Source organism: Peromyscus leucopus, chromosome 23 (assembly GCF_004664715.2).
Source record: "Peromyscus leucopus breed LL Stock chromosome 23, UCI_PerLeu_2.1, whole genome shotgun sequence".
NCBI classification, from domain to species: domain Eukaryota; kingdom Metazoa; phylum Chordata; class Mammalia; order Rodentia; family Cricetidae; genus Peromyscus; species Peromyscus leucopus.
The window spans coordinates 43739097-43765346 of record NC_051082.1 but is presented as its reverse complement, the minus strand read 5'-3'; the positions used below and the strand labels follow the sequence as shown (position 1 = coordinate 43765346).

General features: G+C 36.1%; 2 protein-coding genes across 2 annotated transcripts in view; one reads left to right on the top strand and one right to left on the bottom strand.

The window, feature by feature from the left end:
• Positions 1 to 26250, top strand: part of LOC114707550 (vomeronasal type-2 receptor 116-like) — a 48783-nt gene that overhangs the window by 16913 nt on the left and 5620 nt on the right. The gene's annotated exons all lie outside the window — the stretch shown is intronic.
• On the bottom strand, positions 11123 to 23041 carry LOC114689299 (vomeronasal type-2 receptor 116-like). Its single transcript, XM_037198638.1, has 9 exons — positions 22899 to 23041; positions 22739 to 22803; positions 22240 to 22297; positions 20027 to 20318; positions 18847 to 19653; positions 17827 to 18054; positions 16598 to 16721; positions 12757 to 13627; positions 11123 to 11141 (listed from the first exon to the last, which is right to left on the bottom strand). The coding sequence occupies exons 1-9, from the start codon at positions 23039 to 23041 to the stop codon at positions 11123 to 11125; spliced, it is 2607 nt and encodes an 868-aa protein (XP_037054533.1).

Genomic DNA, 26250 nt, shown 5'->3' with positions numbered 1-26250 from the left:
TAGTTATCAATTCTTTTGTTTTCCATTACCCATGTTTTAGACTCTTTTATGACCACTAGTTAAATTTCTCCAGTGAATCACTGCAGAACTCAGACCTACTTAGATTTTTCTATACTTGTTTCTGCTGTAGATTTTCTTCCATAGATCATTTTGCACAACTCATCTCAGCCTCCATGCCTCTGCTTCAAATGTACTGTGCTTTTTAACACTTTCTACCACTGGACCAAGCATTCTCATCCTATTTGTAGGTCTCAGTTGTTTAACATGTTATTTCAAATCTGTCTTCTCTCTGTTACAGTTAGTTCTCCACAGAAAGAGGCTTTATTTCCTTCCATGTACAAAATATTATTAAAAGAAAATTAAAAGGAGCTTCTACGGTAAATCTGAATCACAGAAATTGCTTCATAGTTTAAGAAAAAAAGTCACTGACTAAGCCAAATCAAAGTCAGAATCCAGTTTGAGAGGTTTATATTTTAATTGTAAAATTTAATATAATATTTCCTATCTTGCAGTTCTTGGATATTTATGGTTCCTCAACTATAAAAAAAGATGAGAGACAGATGACGAGGGTAAAGGCCCACACTAGTAAAATTCTCATACACTTATAAACTTGCATAGCATTCAGTTGAGAGAGAAATCAGAAAGAGATTCTAATTCTCAATGAAGTGAATGTCTTCTATATAAAGTTGTTAAGTGATTGAGAATTAAATATCCTGATAAAGTGTCAGGATTGCCCAATACATTTGTTCCTGTGAAAGAATTTTTTTCTAATTTAACAAATGGATGAAAGTTAAAGGATTGAGTAGATAAAAAGTAGTATGAGTGGAAAAGAGAGTTATGAGAACAGTAAGCCAAACTTGTTACAATTTGATATTTGACATATAAATTAAGAATAATAACAAGAGCTTTCTATAGTTACCTCGCATTGTTTCATCTGGTTGATTATCACTTGACTTTGTGTATATAAAATAAGACAAAAGTTTGCTGTGGGATGGTCTGTATGTCAAATGCTCCGATTGGTCAATAAATAAAACACTGATTGGCCAGTGGCCGGCAGGAAGTATAGGCGGGACTAACAGAGAGGAGAATTGAGAGAACAAGAAGTGGGAGGAGTCACTGCCAGCTGCCACCATGACAAGCAGTATGTGAAAATGCCAGTAAGCCATGAACCATGTGGCAAGGTATAGATTTATAGAAAATATAGATTAATTTAAGCTATAAGAACAGTTAGCAAGAAGCCTGCCACAGCCATACAGTTTGTAAGCAATATAAGTCTCTGTGTTTACTTGGTTGGGTCTGAGCTGCTGTGGGACTGGCAGGTGACAAAGATTTGTCCTGACTGTGGGCAAGGCAGGAAAACTCTAGCTACAAAAGTTGGTGTACATAATAATAGCTAAAGTAGCTCATTGTGGGGCTATTAAGACAATATCATATTCAGGAAATAATTTGATTAAAATGTGATTTTCTCCAGAATGAAAGCATAATACAAAAGAAAGCATGGTTAATTAGTGAAAGTTATATCAGATACACATATATGTTGCAAATTAAAGAGAGTTATAAAATGCTTCAAACATAAGGAGTTCCTATATGAAACTGATTCTTTTTGTTAAAATTCCTTGACATAAGAAATTAAACTTCTGCTATAATTGTATACCAAAGCCAAGAATAATCATAACCAAAAAGTTTTATCCAGCAAATGATAAGAAAAGGTGCATAGACTCACAGCCAAAAATTAAATGGACCTAGGAGAATCCTGTAAAAGATGGGGAGAAATGATGGGAGAGCCAGAGGAGTCAAGGACACCACAAGCACATCACCAAAGATTTCTAACTATACCTCTTAGGAATTCACAGAGACTGAAGCAACAATCAGTGAGCCATATGGGTCAGTCCTAGGATCTCTGCATGTATGTTATGATTGTGTATCATAGAGTTCTTGTGAGACTCCTAAGAATGAGACTGGGGGCTGTCCTTGACCCTTTGCCTACTCTTGGGACCCTTTTCCTCCTACTGTATTGCCTTGTGGATCCTTCATATGAGGGTATGTACCTAGTAGTGTTAATGTAACTTTTTATGCCATTTTGTTTAATATTTCTTGGAGGGCTGCATTTTTTCTGAAGAGAAAAGGAGTAGGGATGAATATGGGAGAAAGGGGAAGTTGGGGTGTTTGAGGTGTTTGAAGGTGAGGTGGGAGAAGAAACAATGGTCAGGATATAATATATAAATAAATATAAATAAAAGAAGAAATTAATCTATTGAAGTACACATCACAGATTAGAAAAAAAGAATATGTGAACAATCTAAGACAGCAAGAACAAAAAATAGATGGCATAAACATTTTACATTAGTGAAAGTAAAGTAATGGTAGCATAATCGGATATTATAAAAATCCAAAGTGAAATCATAAACATTTAAAAAATGGTGGCTGTAAAACCAAGATATTCAAATAAAATTACTCATGAAATGCTACTGTGTATAATCAAATCCCAAATTATAACAGGATGTCTATTTGTTGAAATGGTGCTGAACTTGCTTCAAGACTTGTATTTAATTAAAAGAAATGACCTAAGTGTTAAGAAGGACATTTATCTCAGAAAGTGCTTTGTTCCTGATGCAATAAAGGGAGTTCTTCCCTGGTCTTAACAGAAAAATGAAGCTCTTAGGAACAAAAATCAGATGAGGTTCCTGTGCTGGAAGTCAAGATGCAGAAGAATTCCATGGCCAGCAAGACTTTCACTGATGTCATGATGGACCAGGTTGAAGGTTATCCACACACTGAAGAACACCAGCAAGCTGACTCCCTATAGGAAATCTTACCTTGTCAAAGGAGGGAATGGGGTGTGGGCTGGGTGGGAAGGTAGGAGAGGCAGGAGAAGGGAAGAGACAGGGATCTGTAATTGGTATGTAAAATAAATTTGAAAAACCCTTTCCTGGATTGTGGTTTTGGGTCCTGTCCTTTCAGGTGTGTACCGACTTCTGCTCAATAGTTTGGGGTAGTTTAAATATATTTTTAGTTTTGTTGTTCAATTTTAACTCTTCTTCATATGTTCCACATATTAACACTCTACAGAAGAGAGGAATACGGTTACTCCCTTTGTGCAGAATGTCTCTGTGTTCACTCCTTGGCTATTTGTCTTGTTGTGGAAAAGCTGAGTAACCTCATGTAATGATACTGTCAATTTGGGGGACTTGTTTCTTATGCTCTTAAGGTTCTATTAAAAATTCACACAGGTAACTATATCCAAAAGTGTTTTCCATAAGCTTCCCCTTCTTGTAGTCAGGAATTTTGTTTTGTAATACCAGTCACAAAATGATGTGAATAGATTATTCAGGCGGTAGAAATATATAATATATACTTTGTTTCGTCTATGCATGGATAGCCAGGTTTTATAGAATAGGTCATTGTTATTTCCAGTACTGGTTTTTTGCAATTTTGTCAAATATTTGAGCATCTTCAGTTACTTTCAGTTAGCTAAGTAAAAGAAATATTTTATATAGAATAGTGGCATTTGATTGCTTTAGAAAGTTATGTGGTGGTTAGTTGCAACTGTCTACTTGCGATAATTTATAATCAACTGAAGTTATAACTTGAAATGGGTTCCTATAATAAGATATTTATATATTTATATAAAACAAACACTGAAATAAACAGACATGCTTTTACACTCACTCACACATACACACACAATTAAAGATAAAAGGTAATTTTCAAGGTAGCAGCAGTAGAGGGACTCAGGGTTGGAGGGAAAGAGTAGGAGGGAAATGATGTAAAATTTTAAATAAATATAAATTTAAAAAGTAACAATAAATGTAACAAACATATTACTAATAATTATGGAAATTTTGCATTATTCAGAACAATTTGTGATTGAAAACTTATAAAAAATAAGACAATAGTGTTGACAGAATACAGGAAAAACACTAAGCCAAATGAAAATAGAAACAACAAGAAAAGAATGTAGGAAAAAGAAAACCAGAGTTTCATGACAACATACAGAAAAAAATATACATAAAATTACACAGTTAAAAAAGGAAGAAAATTGCACACATGAAGTATTTCAATGTAGGATCAAAGTGAAACATACCTAAAATTGTAGTAATAATGCATAGAAGAAGAAAGAAAATAAAACATACAAAAGTGTTTGGTCAATAACATCTAGTACTAGAATCTGCTAGCAGAGTCTAGGGTTTTTTGAAGGTATAGGTCATGTCTTATTATGTTCTATGTTCACATCAAACTTTGTGCTAGCTATGTGGTGTATGCTAGAAATAGGCTGGCCTCATCAAAATAATTTCGTAAACAGCAAGATGGCATTCAACAATAAACAATAGTTGTTGACATAGAAGGAGCTCCTGCTGACTTCAATAATATTGTGAGTTTATGAGGCAGGCATCACACTACTGGCTATAGAAACTACAAACTATTTTTCAATCGATAGAAAGTGTAAATCTAAGATGAAAAGAGTCTTAGAAGCTTGATACTGAGGGAAATCAGAGGGAAATCAGCCTCAGGGTGAGCACCCTGCTGCTCTCACAGCCCACTGAGTAATGAGCATATCTGTAGGGGGAATCTTGTAGCTCAGAGCTAAGTCTCTTGGAGCAGTAAACCAAAAATAGAAAATAAACAATGAAGAGAATAAGAAAATTGTTGTCTCTGGGCTCGGTATACCTATACTATCACAATTACTACAACAAATAGGCTCACTTTTCATCACAAAAGGACAGACACAAAATCTGAACAGGTCAGTGTTTATGACTGTCTGTCTATTGTGGCCACCTTACAGACACAAACTCATTCAGTGCGACCCCCAGGCTCCTCGGTTTTTGACTAATTCATCTATTGTTCCTGTGTACCCCAGATTTTAAAAGTCTACAAATTGTGAATAAATAGAGTCCCTGTGTTCACAAATCTAGTCTGCCATAAAGAAAGAAACACTGTCACAGATAATTGCTCCACTAGGTTAACATATACCAGCATCACATGTTTCTCCTTTGAAAAGCAATGCCAGTCTTTCAGAAACAAGACTCATTGCCCACATGCCTTAGCCAGTATGAGTCCTCCATTCTACTATTGTGTGCTTTCCATGTTGGAAGTTTGGATAGTTTTCTAATTCTCACTACATTGCCTTTCTGATTTCTTGTTTATATGGGTCCTGACACCTCTTTCTGGATTCCAGTGTCCTTCATTTCTTTCACTTCAAGGAATGAACTCTCCTTTGTTATTCTGATACTTTCTTCTCATCTTGTAACATGGAAAACTCGCTAAATTTCTATCTCATTAATTCTGAGCCTTCACGGAATTTTTATTTTCATTTTCTTAAGACTATACAAATTAGTTCAATAGTATCACCCATTGTCTTTAGGGTGCTCATTCACAAATTCCTTTTTACATTGTGACCTCAATCTCAATCAAATATTTAATTCCCAAACAGTTATTGTTTTCCAAACTGTGAAAATAGTGATCTCAAAGTTAGATAACTCAAATAGATGTGTTGTGGATGTTCTGTATGGCAAATGTGTTGCTCTGATTGGTCAATAAATAAAACACTGATTGGCCTGTGGCTAGGCAGGAAGTATAGGCAGGACTAACAGAGAGGAGAAAAAGAACAGGAAGGCTTGTCTTGGTGGCCAGCCAAGTAAAAAGGGTTACAAATATAAGGAGCTCAAAGTAGTTGGCATCAAGGTTTCAGAATTAATTGACAAGTAAGTACTCTAAGGCAAGGCCAGAGTCCTATAGGAAGGAAGAGCATCAGATGGTATTGCATCTGGGATGCCATTTTCTAAGGAAGCCATAGGCATGGTGTGGAGCTGAACCCACACTCTGGTAATATACATTATATCAAGCAGACCTGATGTCATAGGATGTTGCAGTGCAGAACAGATCATCTCAATACTACTCTTAGCTATTGGCTGTGGGTCTGAAATTAAGGATACTTTTATTGATGACTACTGTTCCTTCTCTAATTCTGACATTTGTGATACTCAGGTTCTGATGATCTGTGGGAATGTAGAAGTTTGAAGAGTTTGAGCCTATTTGGTAGAAGTAAGGCATTATTCACAGACTGGCTGTTGGGCTGTTGTTTTTCCAACACTAGTTAGAAGGAGTGACAAGACTAGCAGGAAGGATTTACTGTATTCTGAGGTTTTTTTCTAGAGCAATTGCAAGTGATTTTACCATATAATGTTATTTTCAAGTGAATATATTTTTTACCATTACAGAAAGAGAAAAGAATCTGATAGGAAAAACATCTGAAAATGTTTTTTTGACAGAGATATTACTAAGTTTTTCCCAAGAAAGCTTTCAGATTTTGAGACAAAGATCATTATGTTTTCCCCAAAAAACTTTTGTTCTCTAAACTTCTGACTTCCAGGCCAAAAGAAACTAATTCTGATGGTACAATGTTTTCATACAGTGGCAGCATTGATGGAGTGAAAAGTATTATTTCACCTGCATCGGCGTCAGGGAAAATTCTTTCCTCTGGTACTGAGGACTATAGTTAAAGTCCAGAGGCCAAAAGCTTCCACAGGAATCTTTACTGCTTAATTTTTGTCATGTTTGATGTCCTGATTTTTCCCCAGGATTTTGCATTTATTACCTCATACTTGGAAAATCAAGGACAGATTCTTTCTTGTTGCTTATAATATTCCAAGAGTTTTCCTATACTATAATACATATCCTACTTTATATTTTTTCTTCTTACCCTAATTTTTTTCTAATTTTTATAGATAGAAATTAAGAAAGAGAGAAAAAGAAAGAAACCTAGATATAGAGAGATATATTCGCTGCACCCTCATTTTTCATTTGGACATCTTTCAACTATTTTACTTCATTTCCAAAAATATAATACCTTCATCTTCATTATACTACAAACCAGGACGCATCCAGCTGATTCCTATGGGTCTCTCAACCACCCTTTCACCAAGTCTCTGGTCCCTGTTCTTAGTACCATCTGTGGGGGACCCACTCTTCCTTTTGTACCATGGGACTCTTGAGAAGGAAGAAGTGAGAAATATTTAATAAGAAGGATAGAGGGGAGAGAGACAGAAAGCTCAGGAGGACCTAAATTTTTATCCACAAGACCATTCTATCTCTTCTAAAGGGCTTTTTAAAGGAATGCCAAAGAGTGGAGCAAGAGACCTCCCCCTAGTACAGCCAAGTGCAGACCCTTCCAAATACCCGTAAACCACATATGTGGTCAATCCAACACCTTATGCAGCTCTTCTGGGTACAGGAAGGTCAGATCTCACTAGGAAAACTCGGTGGGCTCCCAGGTGCTGCTATGAAAATAGTTGAGTAAGTGTCCTTGTAGCATGATTGAGCATCCCTTGGGTATATGTCCAAGAGTGATATCTTAGGTCTTGAGGTAGAATGATTCTAAATTTTCTGAGAAGTTGCATACTGGTTTCAAAAGTGCTTGTACAAGTTTGCACTCTCACCAACAGTGAAAGAGTGTTGCCCTTGCTCTAGATACTCTCCAACATAAGCTGTCATCAGTGTTTTTGATCTTAGCCATTTCTCAAGTGTAATATGGTATCTCAGAGTCCCTTTGGTTTGCATTTCCCTGAAGACTAAGGATGTGAACAATTTCTTAAATGTTTTTCTGCCATTTGAGATTCTCTGTTGAAAATTCTCTGTTTAAATTCATAGGCCATCTTTTAAATGGATTGTTTGGTATTTCTGAGGTGTAGTTTCTTGGGTTCTTTATGTATTTTGGAGACCAGTCCTCAGGTGTGGGGTTGGTGAAAATCTGTTTCCATTCTTTAGGCTGTTGTTTTGTCTTAATTACTGTGTCCATTGCCTTACAGAAGCTTCTCAGTTTCAGGAATTCTCATTTATTAATTGGTCCCTTCAGTGTGTGTGCTACTGGTGATATTTAGGAAGTGGTCTCCTGTGCCAATGCATTCTAGAGACTACTTTCTACTTTATTCTCTGTGAGGTTCATTATAGCTGAATTTACATTGAGGTCTTTGATCCACTTTTATTTGAGTTTTGTGCATGGTGATAGATATGGATCTATTTGCATTCTTCTACATGTCGACATCTGGTTATGACTGCAACATTTGTTGAAGATGTATTCTTTTTTGCATTTTATGGGTTTGGCTTTTTATTTAATCAAAAGTCAGATGTTCATAGGTGTGTGGTTTAATGGCAGGATCTTCAATTTGATTCCATTGGTCCACATGTCTTTTTTATGCCAATACCAAACTGCTTTTTATTACTATAGCTCTATAGTGGTGCTTGAAGTCAGGGAAGGTGATACCTCCTGATGTTGCTTTATTGTAAAGGATCCTTTTAAATATCCTAGGTTTATTTTTTTTCCATATGAAGTTGAATATTTTTCTTTCGAACACTGTGAAGAATTGTGTTAGGATTTGATGTGAATTGCATTGAATGTGTAGATTCCTTTTAGTAAGATTTCTATTTTTATTATGTTGGTTCTACATATCCATGAGCATGGGAGATTTTTCCATTTTCTGGTATCTTCTTTGAATTTTTTCTTCAAGGACTTGAAGTTCTTATCATAGAGGTCTTTCACTTGATTGGTAAGGGTTACCCCAAGTTATTTTATATTTTTTTGGCTATCAAAAAGGGTGATGTTTCCCTGATTCCTTTCTCAGCCAATTATTCTTTCATATATGGGAAGGTTACAGATTTCTTGAGTTAATCTTATATGCCACCACATTACTGAAGATGTTTATCAGTTGTTGGAGTTCCCTGGTAGAATTTTTGGAGTCAATAATGTAGACTATCCAACCATCTGCAAACAGCAAAAGTTTGAATTCTTTCTTTCCTAGTTATATCCCTTTGATCTACTTTTGGTGTTTTATTGCTCTAGCTAGAATGTGAAGTGCTATATTGTGTATATATATATGGGGAGAGTGTACAGCCTAGTCTTATTGCTGATTTTAGTGGAATCACTTTGAATTTCTCTCCATTATTTGATGTTTGCTGTCGTCTTGCTGTAAATTGCCTTTATTAGATTTAGGTATGTTCCTTGTATTCCTTATCTCTCTAAGACCATTATCATGAAGAGGTGTTGGATTTTGTGAATTTTTCAGGATCTAATGAAATGATCATGTAGCATTTTTCTTTTAGTTTGTTTACATGATGAATTACATTTAGAGATTGCCATATGCTGAAACATTCCTGCATCTCTGGGATGAAGCCTACTGGATCATGGTAGATGATTTTTATTGATGTGTTCTTGGATTTGGTCTGCCAGTATTTTATTGAGTATTTTTGCTCCCTGAGACACAGACTCTGAAAGCTCTGATTGGACCAAGAGGTGCATCACTTTTCTCCTAGCTGACCACCCAGCCTGTAGGCATTAGGCCCAGGGGCACAACCCGTACCTCCATACTCCTACCAATTGCAACCCCAGTTGCAAGCCAGCAGGCAAATCTCTTCCATGCAGGACTGACTACCCCCCTCATTGAACCCTGTAATCTATAAGGCCCAATCCACTCCCAAACCCACCTATCCCTCAAGACTATAGCTATGCTACAGCTGCTCCCTGAGACATAGGCTCAGCCAGCTCTGTTTGGACAAAGATGTGAGTTACCATTCTCCTATCCAATCAGCACATCCTCTAGGCCTTAGGCCCAGGTACACAACCAGTGCCCCCATACACCTATCTATTGCAGCCTCAGTTGCAGGCAAGCAGGCAAGAATCCTAGGGACAGGCCTTCCCACACCCCACACCCCATTAGACACTTTAACTTACACTCTGTCCCCCAAACACACCCATCCATCTGAGACCCCAGCAGCTTCCGGAGACACAAATGCTGCCAGGCTGATTAGATCCAGAGTGGCTCCATGAGACATAGACACCATTTGCACTGACAGGAGGAAGTGATGGGTAGATGCAAGTGCAATAATACATTTAGCAATACAAAGAGTAATATGGCACTACCAGAACCTAGTCATTCTAGTACAAGACCTGAACAACCTAGTGTAAAACAGGCAGAAGAAAACTATGTTTAATTGACTTTATGAAAATGATAGATACATTTAAAGAGTAAATGAAAAAAATCCCTTGAAGAAATTGAGGAAAAGACAAATGAAAAATTGAAAGAAATCAGTGTTTCTTAAAGAAAGTCAAGAAAAAGCAATCAAACAGGTGAAGGAAACAGTTCAAGTCTTGAAAACTGAAGTAGAGGCAACAAAGAAGACATAAACTGAGGGAATGCTGGAAATGGAAAAAAATCTGAGTAAATGAACAGGAACTCCAGATATAAGCATAACCAATAGAATACAAGAGATGGAAGAGAGAATCTTTGGCATTGAAGAGACAACACAGGAAATGCATTCTTCTGTAAAGAAAACATAAAGCCAACAAAGTCATAACACAAAATGCCCAGAAAATCTGCGAGTCTATGAAAAGACCAAACCTAAGACCAATTATATTTTATGTCATCTTTATCTTTCCTTTATATTTAGAAAATATCTCTTTTTCTTACATGACTTCTCCTAAATACAGTGTCCCCACTCTCTTCTTCTCCATGTTCCCTCTCAATATTCTCCATGTTTGGATCAAATCCCATTTTATCTCTCATTAGAAAACAATCAGGTTTCTAAGGAGTACTTGTAAAATATAATACAAGATATTATATGAAACAAAAACTAACATATCAGAATAGTACAAAACTACCACTGATGAGGAAAATTCTCAAGAAAGTACATAAGAAACAGGTATAGCCACAGAGACCCACTGGTTCACACTCTCAGGAATCTCATAAAACCACTAATCTAGATACCATAATACATACACAAAATACACAATATATAATAAAAATGAAAAACTCTGACAGGACATTATGATTCAAGGAATCTCCAAAGACACCAGAGAATTTGTACTCTCTATGCAATGTAGTTCTAGTTTTGTGTCCTATACTTAAGTTTTTATTGCTTTTTATTATCCTCTTAGAGAAAACTAGACTTTCATTTGTGATTGCAGAACAGTTGGAAATAGCTACTGGGTTAGAAATGGAAGAATGTAAACACTTCCAATTTCAGGCTCTATGGCCACAGTTATTAAGGACCAGTGCAGGCCTTGTGTATGCTGTCTCAGTCTCTGTGAGGGCATATGTGCATCTATCTTGTTGATGTAGTGGGTCTTGTTCTATTGGTGTCCTCTAATGCTTCTGTATCCAGCACCTTTTCTGCCTCATCTGCCACAGTGTTCCTTGAGTACTGAGGGGAGAGATTAACTGGAGGCACACAATTTAGGGCAGAGATGTCCAAGTTCTATCATTCTCAGCATAATGTCTGGTTGTGGGTCTCTATATAGGTTCTCATTTGCTTCAGGTGGTATCTTCTTTGATAATAGTTGAGGAAGGCACTGATATATTCCAGAATGCTATCAGGAGTTATTTTATTGCTATGTTCCTTTACTAGAACTGTTGTATTTGGTTTTACCCTAGGCCCTTGTGCTGTCTAGTTTCAGGTGCTATGAAGCAAAAAAAGTGTCAGGTATGTTTTTCATTTCATGAAGTGTACCAGAAGTAAAATCAGATGTTGGTTGATTTGTTAGTCCCCCAAGATCTATGCCACTATTGCACTATCTTATGTTGTAAGCTTTTCACCTGTGTGTGAATGTACGTTTGTGTGTGTGTGTGTGTGTGTGTGTGTGCCTGTGAATGTGTCTACATTGCCATATATTCTACATACTTTGTTTCATTGCTCTGAAACCATGATCACAAATTATTGTACAGAAATGGTTTTTAAAAATCAACCTAATGAACCGATTCTCAAAAATGGAATCTGACCTGTTTTAATTATATTATAGTAATATACATAATGTACTCTCTACCTTATTCTTGAAAGTTTACAACTTGTGAACTATAAAATGACTGATTAAAGCAAATAACAAGATACAAGGCAAACAGACATTTATGCAAGTGTACATTTCACAAGAAATAAGAAAAGTCAGAAAAGCTATTCCCAAAGAATTACATATCTTATATGAAATGTTGATAAAATATGGAAAATGGGTACTCATAAAGATGCAGGATTTACATAAAACACAGTTTCAGATGAAAGAATATAGAGGAATTTATCAAAATTGTATAATTATGAATGACTGAGTACACAAACCATTTGGATATCTATAGTCAAAGGTAGACATAACCATAGGCTTTACAGAAATAGTGCCATGGAATTGACTGTTTAGGTAATTATCTGATTAAGTGATATCTGATTTGAGCTCAATTAAGAAATGAATTTTCTTTATTCTGCTCTAGTATACAGCACATTATGTCATTATTTTGCCAAGTAATATCTTCATGTCCAAATCATATGCACTTTTCAAAATGTGCCTCCCTTCATAGAAAAATCATGTATATAATGTGCTTACAATGAAACCTGGGAACATACCAAGGGCATCAAAACCACATGGATACATATGAAAAAGTTTGGGGCTGTAAAGGCAAAGTTCCACAATGTTGAATAAGTGGAGAATATATTCCTGTCCCATTCATCTTTTCTTTAATATTATTTGAGAGAGAAAATGAATTTTTATAGAAATAAGCTTTTTAATTTAGAGAAATATGTAGAAAATATTAGAAGATGAGAGAATAAGGATGGATTTCATCAATAAATGAAAGCATTTTATACAAATTCTTAATTGCTATATGATCTCTGACAATTGAGTTTGTGCTAAACAGGCTTGAAGACTTCTGTGTAATTAAGAAATCATAAACTAAGTTTATGTTTGACTTTTCCTCTTAAGGTGCTTTGTTTCGGACATGATAAAGCACATTCCTCTGTGGTCTGAACAAAACAACATAGCACTTGGGCAGAAAGATACAACCTAGGAGGCCTGCACTGGAAGCTAAGATGGAAAAGACTTCCACGGCCACCATGAGTTTCCCCTTGGTGCTGTGGTAGACAGGGAGGAAGGTGACCCACACACTGAAGAACACCAACATGCTGAAAGTGATGAACTTGGCTTCATTGAATGTGTCAGGCAGGTTCCTGGACAAGTAAGCCATAGTGTAGCTTCCAAGTGCCATGGAGCAGAGGTATGCCAGGACAGAATGGAAGGCAAGAGTGGAGCCCTTGTTGCATAGAATAATTATGTGTCCATGTTCAGAATAAGTATCTGAGTCAACATAGGGAGGAGAGGTGCTCAGCCAAATTCCACAGAGCACAAGCTGAATAAAAGTGCAGACAGGAATGATGAAGTTAGGAGCCCTTGATATCATTATCCACCTTATCAATCTCCCTGGAAATGTGATCTTGAAAGCCAGAACCACAGTAATAGTTTTGGCCAAGACTGTAGAGAGAGCCACTGTGAACAGGACTCCAAATGAACTCTGCTGCAGGATACAGGTTGCTGTGTTGGGATGGCCAATGAATAGCAATGGACAGAGAAAACAGAAGATCAGAGTGATGAGCAGGATGTAAGTGAGAACCTGATTGTTGGCCTTGACAATGGGAGTGTGGTGATACTTGACAAAGACCCCCAAAACACCAGCTGTAAATGCAAAGAAGCCCAGGGACAAGCAGATGAGTGCCTTCCCCAAAGGGTCTTCATAGGACAGAAAAGTCTCTGCTTTCCGGAGGCAGTGGATCTTCTCTGTGTTTGCATAATGACTTTCTGGACACCTCACACAATGGTCCATATCTATTCAGGAATTAAAGTTATTGTGAGTCTCTGTTCAGGTTCACCTTTTATCTCAAGCCACTTCCCAGCACCAGCTTTCTAAGGTATTTGCCCACATTTCCTGTGTTGTTCAAGACTCAAGTAAATCAGTCCTCTATAGTGAAAATTCCCAAATGCTTCTAATCAATCATCCCAGGATGATACTGCTTATCATAACAAGTCTACCTTTTATATTGTTATACTTAAATATATTTCATTTAAGTGATAAAAAGCATTTTTATTTATTTATAAAGTCATGTTATTATATTAAATTACATAAACCTAACTTGATCACTGGATCACTGAAATTTCTGTCTCGTAATGTTGTTCTCAGCCATCAGACTTAAATTTAGCAACTTCCCATATGTTTATTGCATACTCCCATGTGTTCATTCTCTGACAGTGCTTGTGGAATGAGAATTATTAGATTCTTGAAACCTGAAAAAACTTTCTGTGTCAATCTGTTTAATCACTTCTAGAGAGAAAAGATCTATTTAAAAAATAGATATAAAACTGTAGTTTAGTCTTAGTTGGTCATGGAATAATTTTTTGAGACTTTATCATGTATATATTGTGGGTTTCATCTTAAATTCAAAAGATATAAATATCACTATATTTACTACATATTTACATTAAGAATATTCCTATTTGATATTTTTTTGGTTGTGTGAGACAGGGTTTCTCTGTGCAGCTTTGGAGCCTGTCATGGAACTCACTGTGTAGCCCAGGCTGGCCTCAAACACATAGGCTGCCTCTGCCTCCTGAGTGCTGGGATTTTAAAGGCGTGCACCACCATTGCCTGGCTCCTCGTATTTCTATTTAAAATGTTCAATATTTTTGCAATGTGGATTTTGCAATTGATTAAAGTCTATTGAATTCATTATTTTCTATTACCTCAATACCTTTTATTCTATTATCATTGAATTTGATATGCACATCTTCAGATGTGCCTTCCTTCTACCCTCTCACTCTTAAGGTACTCTGCTTATCTATATCCTATGTGCTGACATCTATCCATTTCTAACTGAGCATGAATGCTTTATTTTTTTTAAAGATTTATGTATTTATTTTGTATGCAGCATGTATGACTACAGACCAGAAGAGGGCACCAGATCTCATTACAGATGGTTGTGAGCCACCATGTGGTTGCTGAGAATTGAACTCAGGACCTCTGGAAGAGCAGTCAGTGCTCTTAACCTCTGAGCCAATTCTCCAGCTCCGCATGAATGCTTTATAAGCATAATTATATGTCTTCTTTAGTAAATGCACAGGGTATATAAATCATGACAAATATTTTTTTTTTTTTGGTTTTTTCGAGACAGGGTTTCTCTGTGTAGCTTTGCGTCTTTCCTGGAGCTCACTTGGTAGCCCAGGCTGGCCTCGAACTCACAGAGATCCACCTGGCTCTGCCTCCTGAGTGCTGGGATTAAAGGCGTGCACCACCACTGCCCGGCCATGACAAATATTTTTAAGAAATTTAAAATAATTTATTAAAAGATAGATTTGCCTCATTATATAGGTTTTAAAATTCAGGATTCACTGTTTTGAAATATTTAGCACTTACATTTTAGTACTTTTCCTTTCTTACTAAAAAGTGTCTCTTTAAACTGCAGTCATGCAGTACTTGATATTGATGTTTCTAGTTTCTTCCAATGAATATAACTAACATGTGCATGAACAAACTGTGGCTCCAATGTACACAAAGCTGTTTGCACATTAAGTTTTTGAAGGGACTGTACAGTCAGTCTCAATATGCTTAATTTAAAATTAGGCAAAATAAAGTCACCAAAAATGTTGAATTTTTTAAACTTCATGAATTAATATTAAAACATCTAGTGTTCAGGAAAACCATTATGTCATTCAAAGAATTCCAGCTATTATACAAATCAACTCATTTGATATAAATGATAAAGTTGAGGAATCCCCTTTATGTTTCTCTCCATAGTAAATATTGTGAGTATATGTCCTCATATATTCACTGCTATCAATTGTCTCATGCCTGTTTTATGTTTCTTGGATATATTTTGACATAAGGATTCTCTACTATATCCACCGTTGCCTGGAAAAGACAGTCCTTCATATTCAGTGTCCTGACTTGTTCTAAGAACAAAGGTGTGTATCTATGCCTGGTTTATTCACAACACTATCATTAACAAAAGTGTTTATGAGCCATTTCACCTAGTTTCACAAGATATTAGCAGCATACCTGTTCCTCTTAAGGAGGATCTGGGTTCAATTGAAAGCACTTACAGGGTGGTTCATTTTACATGTGACGCAACCTACAGATGATCTGATGCCACATTTAACATTGAGTTGCACCAAGCAGGTACATGGTACACATACATGAAGGCAGGCAATACATTCACAGATAAAACAAAATGAAGGATTATAAAATAAAACACTTTCAAATATGTCCATGTGAAATTAAATACAATCTTTCTAACACTTCTCATGAACCTAGAACCATGACTGAAATTATGCAACTAAAGGCTATAAGGATCCAACCCTTTAAGATGGGCTAACTATGAGATAAATATGATTTGAAAGACAAGAAAAGTCAGTTATTTGTAAAGTTTGTGAATGTGCATACACATGCAGGCATGCACTCATACGTGTGTGTGTGTGTGTCTGTGTGTGTGTCTGTGTGTGTGTGTGTGTCTGTGTGTGTGTGCTAAATGACATGGTGAAGTAAAGCAGACTACTCTAGGATTGGTAACGTTGTTCTCTGAAAGCAACAATGGCTGTAGAGGATCAATAACATACATCAATTATGAGTTTCAATGGCCTGAGCATCAATTAAAATGAAGATAAAATGACCCAAAATATTTATATTCTAACTGGAAGAAGAAGGGGACTTATCTCATATGTTTCTTCACAGAACTTTTCAATCTTCTTAGACTTTGCAGAATATTGTTTAGAGGTGAGAAATTCCCCAGTGAGTCTGACACTTACCTGTCTCATTGGAAATCTCATTAGCTGGACAAGGAGTGCAATCATAGCAGCAGACAGTCTCGCCCTCCTGGGGAGATTTTCTGAATCCTGGAACACAGCTCTCACTGCACACAGAGCAAGGAACCTAGAAAGTAAATATAGAAGTGAAAATACTCAGGAGTGTACTGCTTTAAAACAATAAAACTGTTGTTTTTCCATATTGAACAATGAGATAGAAAGTTTTATATTTATTATTTATAGGTTGCAGATTATTTTTTGTTGCATTGCTTATCATTTCAATGTAGTATACCCTATAAAGTTCAATTTGTTTCAACAATGATCCAAAGACAACAGAAATCTGAAGGACTGTGAAAATACAAATGGTAGGAAAATATAAGACGTTGGTTTACTGAGTACCTATCATAGTGGGCAACTGTAATATCACACTGATCCTATTCTGTACTTCCTCACAGCTGGAGTGAGCAACTTTGTTTCCCAATGGTGTTGCTTAATTTACATTTTTCAACTTGGCAGGATTCAGAATTATCATATAAACTAATCTTTGTGACTTTCTATGCAAGGTGATCTGGTTACGGCACTAGAAGTGGGAAGTTATATTCTATAATTATGTAGCGAATTTCATTTCTGTCTTAGCTGTTGCTAAGGACTGAAAGAAAAGCAAAAAGGGAGTTGAAGAGTAGTGTTCACTTCTATCTACTTCCTGACTGAAGATACAACGTGAATCACATTCTCAGGCTCTTGCCAACATGATTGCCTGAATTATTATCGAGTGCTCACCCCAAATGTGATACAAGTAAAATCTATGTTCTTAAGGTATGTTGTGATGCATAGAGAAACTGTTTTCTTTCCAGCAGCAAGACAAGTAATTAACCAATGCATATGTGCCCTCCATGCTACTGTGCATTGCCCAGTGCCTGAAATCAAAATAGCCGTGCACTGATAGTTCCTAATCTGGCATTTTAATTAATGCTTTTGTCAGTTGGTTTCAGTGCAGGGATTAAATCTTAATAAATAGACACTATATTTATAACTGCAAATTAGTGCCCATACAATAAAATATGGAAAAATAAACAATTCCATTACTCAGAACAAGGCAACAGAATCTTCCGCATATGACATTATTTTTGTACATTAAGAAGGGCACTGAGTAAGGAAACAACAATCATTACATCCACAAACAAATGTTTATTGACATAGAGATCAAAGCAATGAGATAAGATCCAGTGCACCTCTGTAAATACTGTAGCCCATTGTATCATATGGTCAGACAGAAACAGTTCCTGCCCTTCTGGAGCTTTTGGAGAAAATGTTCCAACTTTCATCTTTTTTCTGAGGCCCTCTGGAAAATTCCAGATGTTGATAATATCATATTCTGCATCTAATTTCCTTTGTGAATCCAAAACCACAAGGTCTCCAGCACCATTTTTGAACTGGATATTCTTGAGAAAAGGGTGAAGCTAAAAGAGATGCATAATCTGATGATTGAATAATTCCCAGAAAATTTCAATGGAATTTGATGAAGCAATGGGTCTCATTGTCCAAAATCTCTAGCATAAATGGCAAGCTATAATAAACTATCAACATTTTAATGGATGAAGACCAAAAATGAATATATCATGCTTCTATACTGCCAGTTAGTTTCAAAAGAAATATTTCACACACACACACACACACAGACACAGACACACAGAGAGAGAGAAAATAACAAATAAGCAAATAGAAATATTTAATTAATGAATATTGATTCAAGAAAATATCCACAGTTTTAAGTGCTAGTCACATCCAAATATTTAAGTAATCTACTCAAATTTTCAGTTTGTAAATAGAGATTTTATGTCCAAAGTGTATTAAAATGATCAGTTAGGTAATATAACCTTTGCTTCATAATTTGAAGTATAAAGATCTAATAGCATTTGAAAATTTAGAATTTAATACTCCCATTTCTATTGTGAAATATACTTAAGAGATATTTAGGTTTCAGTTGAGTATATTATCATGAGAAGATTCTGAGGTTAATTGTAACACAAAGTAGATATGACATAGACACATTTTAACCTTGTTATTACCATCCAGTCAGCATGAACAATGACACATGCTTTTGCAATGATGTCTAGATGATAAATTACATACAGTCTCTCAGATGCATTTTTGGCAAAATCTATCACAGTGTACAATCATTTTCATAGTGCTTTTATTAAACCTTAATATGTCACAGTGCTTTTGATAAAATATACAGGAAAAGAAATTACCTCCCAAGGGAAGGTAAATATCTCCCCATTCCCATGGGGCTGAATTTGTACTTGTTTGAGTGTCATCTCATGGAGACTGTGAGCCACAGCATACACAGAGTTATATAAATTGTAACTCTCTTCAGTCATATCCATTTCCCAAACATTTTTAGGCAACATATCCAAAGATGCATTGGGTAAACAATTACCCAAAATTTGACAATCAGGTCCAGAGAAAGAGCAGTTGAAGTATGTGTTCCAGAACTTAGCAAGAAAATAGTCCTCTGGGTATTTGGAAGGATTGTATGTCTGGATAAACTTCCTAAAATCAGAAACCTCAGTGTGGTGATGTGCAAAAATGAGACTCCCATGGAATGTATCAAATATCAAAGATTTAGTAAGAGAATTTTCATCCCACTGTGACTTCAAGACCCAGACTTTCCTGTTCAATACATGTGCTGCTATAATCATAATTGCACCATGTAATGATTTATGGTCACCATAAATGATAACCACATTTGCAGATGACTTCTGTATCTGCAGGTGAGTTTTTATGGAAGGTTCATCATAGGAAAAAACTGGGATGTCTGGAATCATTTCTACAAAAGCTAAACACACTCTGTACCTGTCCATCTCTCTTCTCAAGTCTGATAGACTCTCAGCCCCTTTGTGGTCATCCATGAGAACCAGTCCCACCCAGGTCCAGCTGAAATGAACCATCAAAATGACAATGCCATGTGAAAGAGATATGTCCTTGGGTGCTGTCTGATAGAGAGAAGAGAACTGGCTTCTGTCATTCAGCATAGTGTCAAATGGCCCAAAAGTAAGCTGAAGGAAATTTCAGATAGGAAACATGAGTAAAGACATTAACATAGAACATAATCTTATAACTAAGGTGACACTTTGGATTGGTGTAGTCTAACTTATGCTCATGGTGTTATAAACTCCCATTTTGTTTCCTAAAACAATGATAGAGAATTCCTTGCAAGACACAGAATTTTCTAAACACTCACTACAGACTACAGGCTCAACCTATTCCTATTCTCTGTCTCAAGCAAAGTATATGGGGCTACATTACCAAATGCCTGATTTATTTTCTTTGATAGATGAATGACACAACCTCACTTCCTTACATTTGAAAACATCTGAAATGTCTGCAGTTAATGCCTGTTTCTTATTCCCTCACAGCCCGGTCCCTCACCTGTGGATACTTGTAGAGATTCAGCAGTCTCCCAATAAGTGCAGATGTTGCCCATGATTCTCCTGTAAGTAAAGCAGCAGTCTTCTTCTCACTTCTACATTCATAATTAGGATGCATAGTTTCAAATCCTGTGAGGCAAGCAAATGCTCCCAGAAGAGCAGTCCTTTGATGGCTAGGGATACTATAGAGATGAAATCCTAGAGACATGTTTGGTAAAATGTGAGTGTTTCTGTTGATCTCCTCAATGGCGAATCTGAACGCCAAAGAAAGCTGGTAGCTCGTCATCTTGTACCTACAGAGAGGGATTATCATTATTGATGAATGGACTCATATCATACTGTCTAACAGTATGATGCAATAGCTTTCATACCTTCTATGTTATACATCTAAAAACAATAATTATTGTTGTCATGGTAATGGTTATAATTTAAATGCCAGGGTATATAGTAAGTGGTGATGTAATTACATACAAGCCTCAGATGGGTCTAAATTTTTGGGACAGGAAAGTTTACTTGAACAGATATTACCTGTGCAATCTTCTGGTAAGTAGAAATACATACAAATGCCCCTAATTCTCTGATGCTTTAACCAGCAGATGGCAACTTCCATCCTTTAAGGCTCCCCGAATGTGTACTATAAAACCCCAGGGAACCCACAACACGTTCCCGCTGTCTGTACATAGAGGGAGAGACTGCAGCATTTCAGTTGTTCTAGTTAAAATCAATGATGCTTGTGTTTATGGCTGACTGTTTTGCATGCATCAATCCCAAAGCAACATTTGGATCTGAACCTGGAGGAGTTTGAGAGTCTCCCAACCAAGCACATATCATTGACCACCCTTTTATTTCTACCAGTGCCATCTCCTTTTCCTTTCTTAGAACCATATAATGAAGAGCAAAATGACAGAGTGAGTTTCTTATGATTTAATAGCCTACATACATGAATCAGACCCTCTGGTTTTTTCTCAGAATTTTGTCTTTTCCCTCATCTGCCAGCCTCTTTTTCTATCCCTTCACTATGTTCTTACCTCCCAGGAACAGTGGATTACACTAGAACCTTGAATACCCTCCTGGCAGAATTTGGACATTCAGAAAATATCAGAACTCTAAGGTGTTTATGTTGTAATTCTTAATGTTTTGTTCTTAATGTTTTAACATGAATAGGCTTTACCTGATATATTTACTGGCTCCTGAAGACACATAATTGAAATGCACAGATACCAACAGACACTCAAAAGATTAGTATTGCCAATGAGAGACAGGCTTCAGCCAGAAAAGAGCTACTATAGTAGGCTCAACAGGATCTCACTGCTAATTCTGACTGGTAAGTCCAAGTCAATTTTCCTCTAACTGAGATAAAATGTCCTTTGCCCTTCATGCTGCTTTGTTCTCTGAGTGCCTGCTTTTGTGTCTGCCCAGACTAACAACATGTTTATTAAAGATTGCTATGTTAACTTTCCCTTTTACAATGAAGTGATAAAAATTTAAACTCAACATGCTTTACTCATAAAATCTTAGTTTATAGAATATATCTTTTCTGTTATGTATGTAGAAATTACTCATATGGAATTATCGTTTGTTGTTCATATCATGTATTTAATAACAAAATGATTATAAGTAAATGCTTCTGTAAACTAAAACTGAGGACTTTGACCTCATTCAATTTGTTCATAGTAATACTAAAATTACAAATTAATATTAAATTTACATACTTATTTAATGAGTATGACCACATAGGTAAAATAAATAAAAATGTCTATGTCTACCAACTTTTCCCCTCTGATTATTTCTCCTATGCTACATTTGCTGTGACAAAGTCTTAGCACTTCATCTAGCTTTCAATAAAAACACAATCATATCACAAGGACCTAAATTCATCATCACTCCTAATTGTCTATATTCTGATTCTGACTCTCTACCTGAACTTTGCTTCTGCATTTCCATTTTACAGCATTGTGTTAAAAATTAGTATAAGCCATCTTCCTCCATTTCAGATCCCATGAATCTTACAGCCACAGAAAAGTATGCATGGAATAAAATGGATTGTCCTTCCTTCACAAAGCATTATGTGTAGGCATTTCCCTTCAGCAGAGTCCAAGACCTTCTATTAACTTGTCTGCCACTGTCCTGTGGTCTTTACAAAACTAACTTAGATATTACCCACTGAGGTCACCATCAGCATCTACGTGACCTCCAGAATATATCTGTACCAGTTGTAAATAATTACAAATATAGGAATGAAATGGAACAAATGGTACACAATTGAGAGAATCTAAAAGAATGATAATCAAAATTATAGATTAAAAATGTAAGTCATTTTGTAAGCATTTGAAAAGAAATAGACCAAACTCCAAATTCTCGTATTCTGACTTGCTAATCAGCAGTAGCTACCACAGGCAGTCCCTGTCACTCTACCATCACATAAGGACTCTGTAGTCACTGCAAAGAATGCCATCATTTCTTCTCAAAGGAGAACAACCACCCTTGAAAATGGCCCAAAACAGTGAGACAAATTGTAATATATTTCATCTGCAAAGAAATCCATGAAAATCTTCCACCATTGGACAGATAAAGGCACAGCAGAGGAACATAGAGAGATTCAGGGTATCAAATGGGTAAAATAACATTAATTAAAACAAACTCTTTTTCTTTGAGAGAAGAAAAAGGGAACATGAAGACACATCTGAAAAAGAGTTTTAGGAGTGTGAGAGAGGGAATGTCTGAATGGGAAAAAAATTAAAGTTGTGTGAAATCAAACTTACTTGAGGATGATAAAATCTGAAAAATGAAAAGACATACATTTTAAAAGTACTTACTCGCCAATACTCTGTGCTTCAGGTCTAAAATCATTTTTTGTAGTGTCAAAAACATACAAAACTGGAACAAGTACAGCAATCAGCACATTTCCATCTTGATATAAATAACTTTCTCCTCTTGAATGGCATTGAGAAGCATCGAAGGAGGACAAAGGAACAAGAGACTGCAGGAGCCAGAAAAGAAAAATCAAAGAGACCATTGTAAAATAGAAGTGTCTTCCACGCTGTAAGCATGGGGGTCAGGGGATCCCAATGTGTTCAGCAGCTACATATAGAGCTCATATTTTTGGGAAAACAAACGTTTGTAATATTGTTGGTGTCTGAAGTCATCACTCTAATCACATTCCCTTTTTGACATGTTCCATCTACACTCCGTGGAGAATTTGAAAACCTTTCCATCTGAGACCTGGCATTCAAGATAAAAACAAGCTTCAAAAGGCATTTGGAATCTTCTTTAACCACAGGCCCCATGATTTCATCTAATAGGACAGACAGCAAGACCCCAGGGATGAAACTTCTTCAATAGACTTTCCCAGAGCTCTCTACCACAAAAGTTACATGAGACAGTGACTCAGGATGATGCAAAGACCTTGCAAGGGAGGATGTCAAGGGAGATGAGATGAGAAACATCTTTGAAAAAATGTGCCAAACAGAATAGCCCAGTGAAAAGCAGTAGTGCATCCTGCTCTTTAAAACTTTTAAAATTGTCAGTTTAGCTTGTCAATCTCCTGGAGGAATCTAAAAATATTTTTTATTTATTTTTACAAATCTTACATGACTACATACCAATATTTCCTCCATGTCTCTCTATACTTCAAAATGTTTTTGTCTCAATCCTGGAAAACTGACAGGCTGAATTCATGAATTCCTAATCAATGGTTCAATCAATGATGAGATTAGGTTTTCTGTTTACTTTTTGAACTCTGACCTACTGTGCTATTGTGTGTTCTTTTCAATGTTGAATCATTCAGTCAATATAAAATCCTGATACCCCCACACCCAGAGAAAGAGATTCAGCAACTATTTTTGCTTTTCTTTGATTGTGGAGTACTGAAAACACCCCCTCCACTTTCCATTATTAATTAATTAATTTTTAGTTAATTATTTTGATGAGAGTTTATATACTCCACTCAACATGTATAAAATGTTCATTCAGAATACTTTAAATGAAGTTTATCTGAAGAGCAGAAAGTTCAATAATTGTGAATATAAAGTCTAAAAAACATTATCATGCACACATTTACCTAACATCTCACCCATATTTCACATGGGTTCCATTCTACCAGTTAACAGACGCTAAGTGGCAAAGTTGAATGTATCTTCTAGCTTCTAACCTGAGCACTGCCTCACACCTCCATTATACATCTGCTATGTATTAAGGAACAAGTTCTGAATACAACAATGTCATTTATGACTGTCACAGAGGCCTGCAGTTTCATTATATTAAAAAGGTTATAAATGACTCTAGACTTGTGTCTCCCAGAAGGCTTGGTTAAGACTCTAAGCACTAATACCTAAGATTCATGATTGAAAATTGTTTATTTTATGAGGTGATCAGCGTGTAAAAGGCCATTATTGTTGGACTTCATGTGGTTGGAAAGACCAATAGGCCAGATAGAGAACATGGAGTTGAGTACTGCTGATATTTCATGACCTGACTCACAGAAAAACATAATCACTTTTACTCAGAGTTTCAGAGTATAAGCATGCCAGTTTGAATTTCTGTATTCCTGAGCTGTGGGAGAATAGATTTCTCACATTTTACAACACTCATATTTTGCTTGGTATTGGGCTGGTACAAATTATTTTCAGCAAACATACTCCTAGGTAATTTAAAACAAGCCATATTATTTTTTATTACTGATATTTTTATTCTCATTTATTAATTATCTGATACTTGGGGCTTCATATTAGCACTAGGACTTAATATCACTTCATTTGATCTGACAACATATATGTTTATATTACAGTTCATATGTCAGTATTATAGAAATCAAAACAACTTACATTTTCATTACAGGTGGAAAGAAATGTGGAAATTTGAACAAAGTGGGCATTGAGATGAGAAAGAACTTAGAAACCCTGATGGAAAACAAAGATCTTTAGTTAGATTGTATCTAAATTATCATAAGTTTTTTATTAGCTTATAAAGTAATGGGTTTGCCTAGACTATTTCCACAGGAGCTTAGATTTTACTGATTCCTCTCCACGTCCTATATCCCTCTGCACATTATTGGAACACTATTCTGCCCCATTATACCTACCTTATTCCATTTTAAATCTGTCCTGTTTCCACTACTTTCCTTATAGATATTTGATGTTCCATGGGGAGATTATTTCTTCTACTAAAAAAATTACTTAGTTACCATTTCTCCCCTTGAACTTTAAATAACAATTTCTCTTATACTTCAAGGACAGTATAAGACAGTGCAAGACTTCAGGGAGGAGATTTTCAAGGTAGTTTTAACTCATGAGTCTCTAGAACTCTTTCCAAAGTGCATGCTCTTTCAAGCAGCAGGGGCTTAAATTTGGTATTTTTGAAGTCTGTGGACAACAGTGAACAACAGGTCAGCAATGTGTTTCTCATGGCAGGTATTACAGCTTTTGTTAGGTGGTCTGTTACTCTTCAGAGGAGCCTTCCATCAAATGGAAATTTTCCATATGAAATACTTTTGTATATTTAGATATTGACTTATATGCATTATGTATAGTTTATACAGATAACTAATAATATGATTTCTTTTAAAGTTGGAAGAGATCCTAAAAATCCTTTAGCCTTCTTTTTGCCCTTCTCTATTTGCCTCCCTGCCCATTCCAACTACAGCTCGCTCATCCCAGGTGAGCAAATGAAGTCACATTAAGTGCGACAGCATGCACAAACCTAGTACAAACACAAGAGTGAACAAATCCCTGTATTGAGAAGAAGGTAGCAATAAAGTCCTTCCACCAGCTCAGGAACTGCTGGTGTTTGATACTTACTCAGAGAGAAGTAGTGTGGATTTTCTTAGGTTTGATATCCCCAGTACCTCAGCTATTTTCCATGGGATTATCAAGCAACCCAGACATACATGGACAAGACTTATTTACTTGATGTTTGATAAGTAGGGCAGAATGTTAGGCTGGTGAAGATGGGGTTAGATCTAGAGTCCCTAGATTGAGAGGATAAAAATTATCAAACCCCACTGAACACAATTCACTAAGGTAACTAATAAAAATAAATAAGGAATTTCTTGATCTTAGGTCAAACCTGGGGAGTTAAGATGCAGTCACATATTGTGACAAAGCTCCTGTCATTGGTAAAGAGATTAACATCATTAAACAGAAAATGTTCGCTCTGCATAATGAAAATATTTAGGGTCATGACAGAGTAAAACAGCATGTACAGAAGACACAAAATGAGAAAATGACA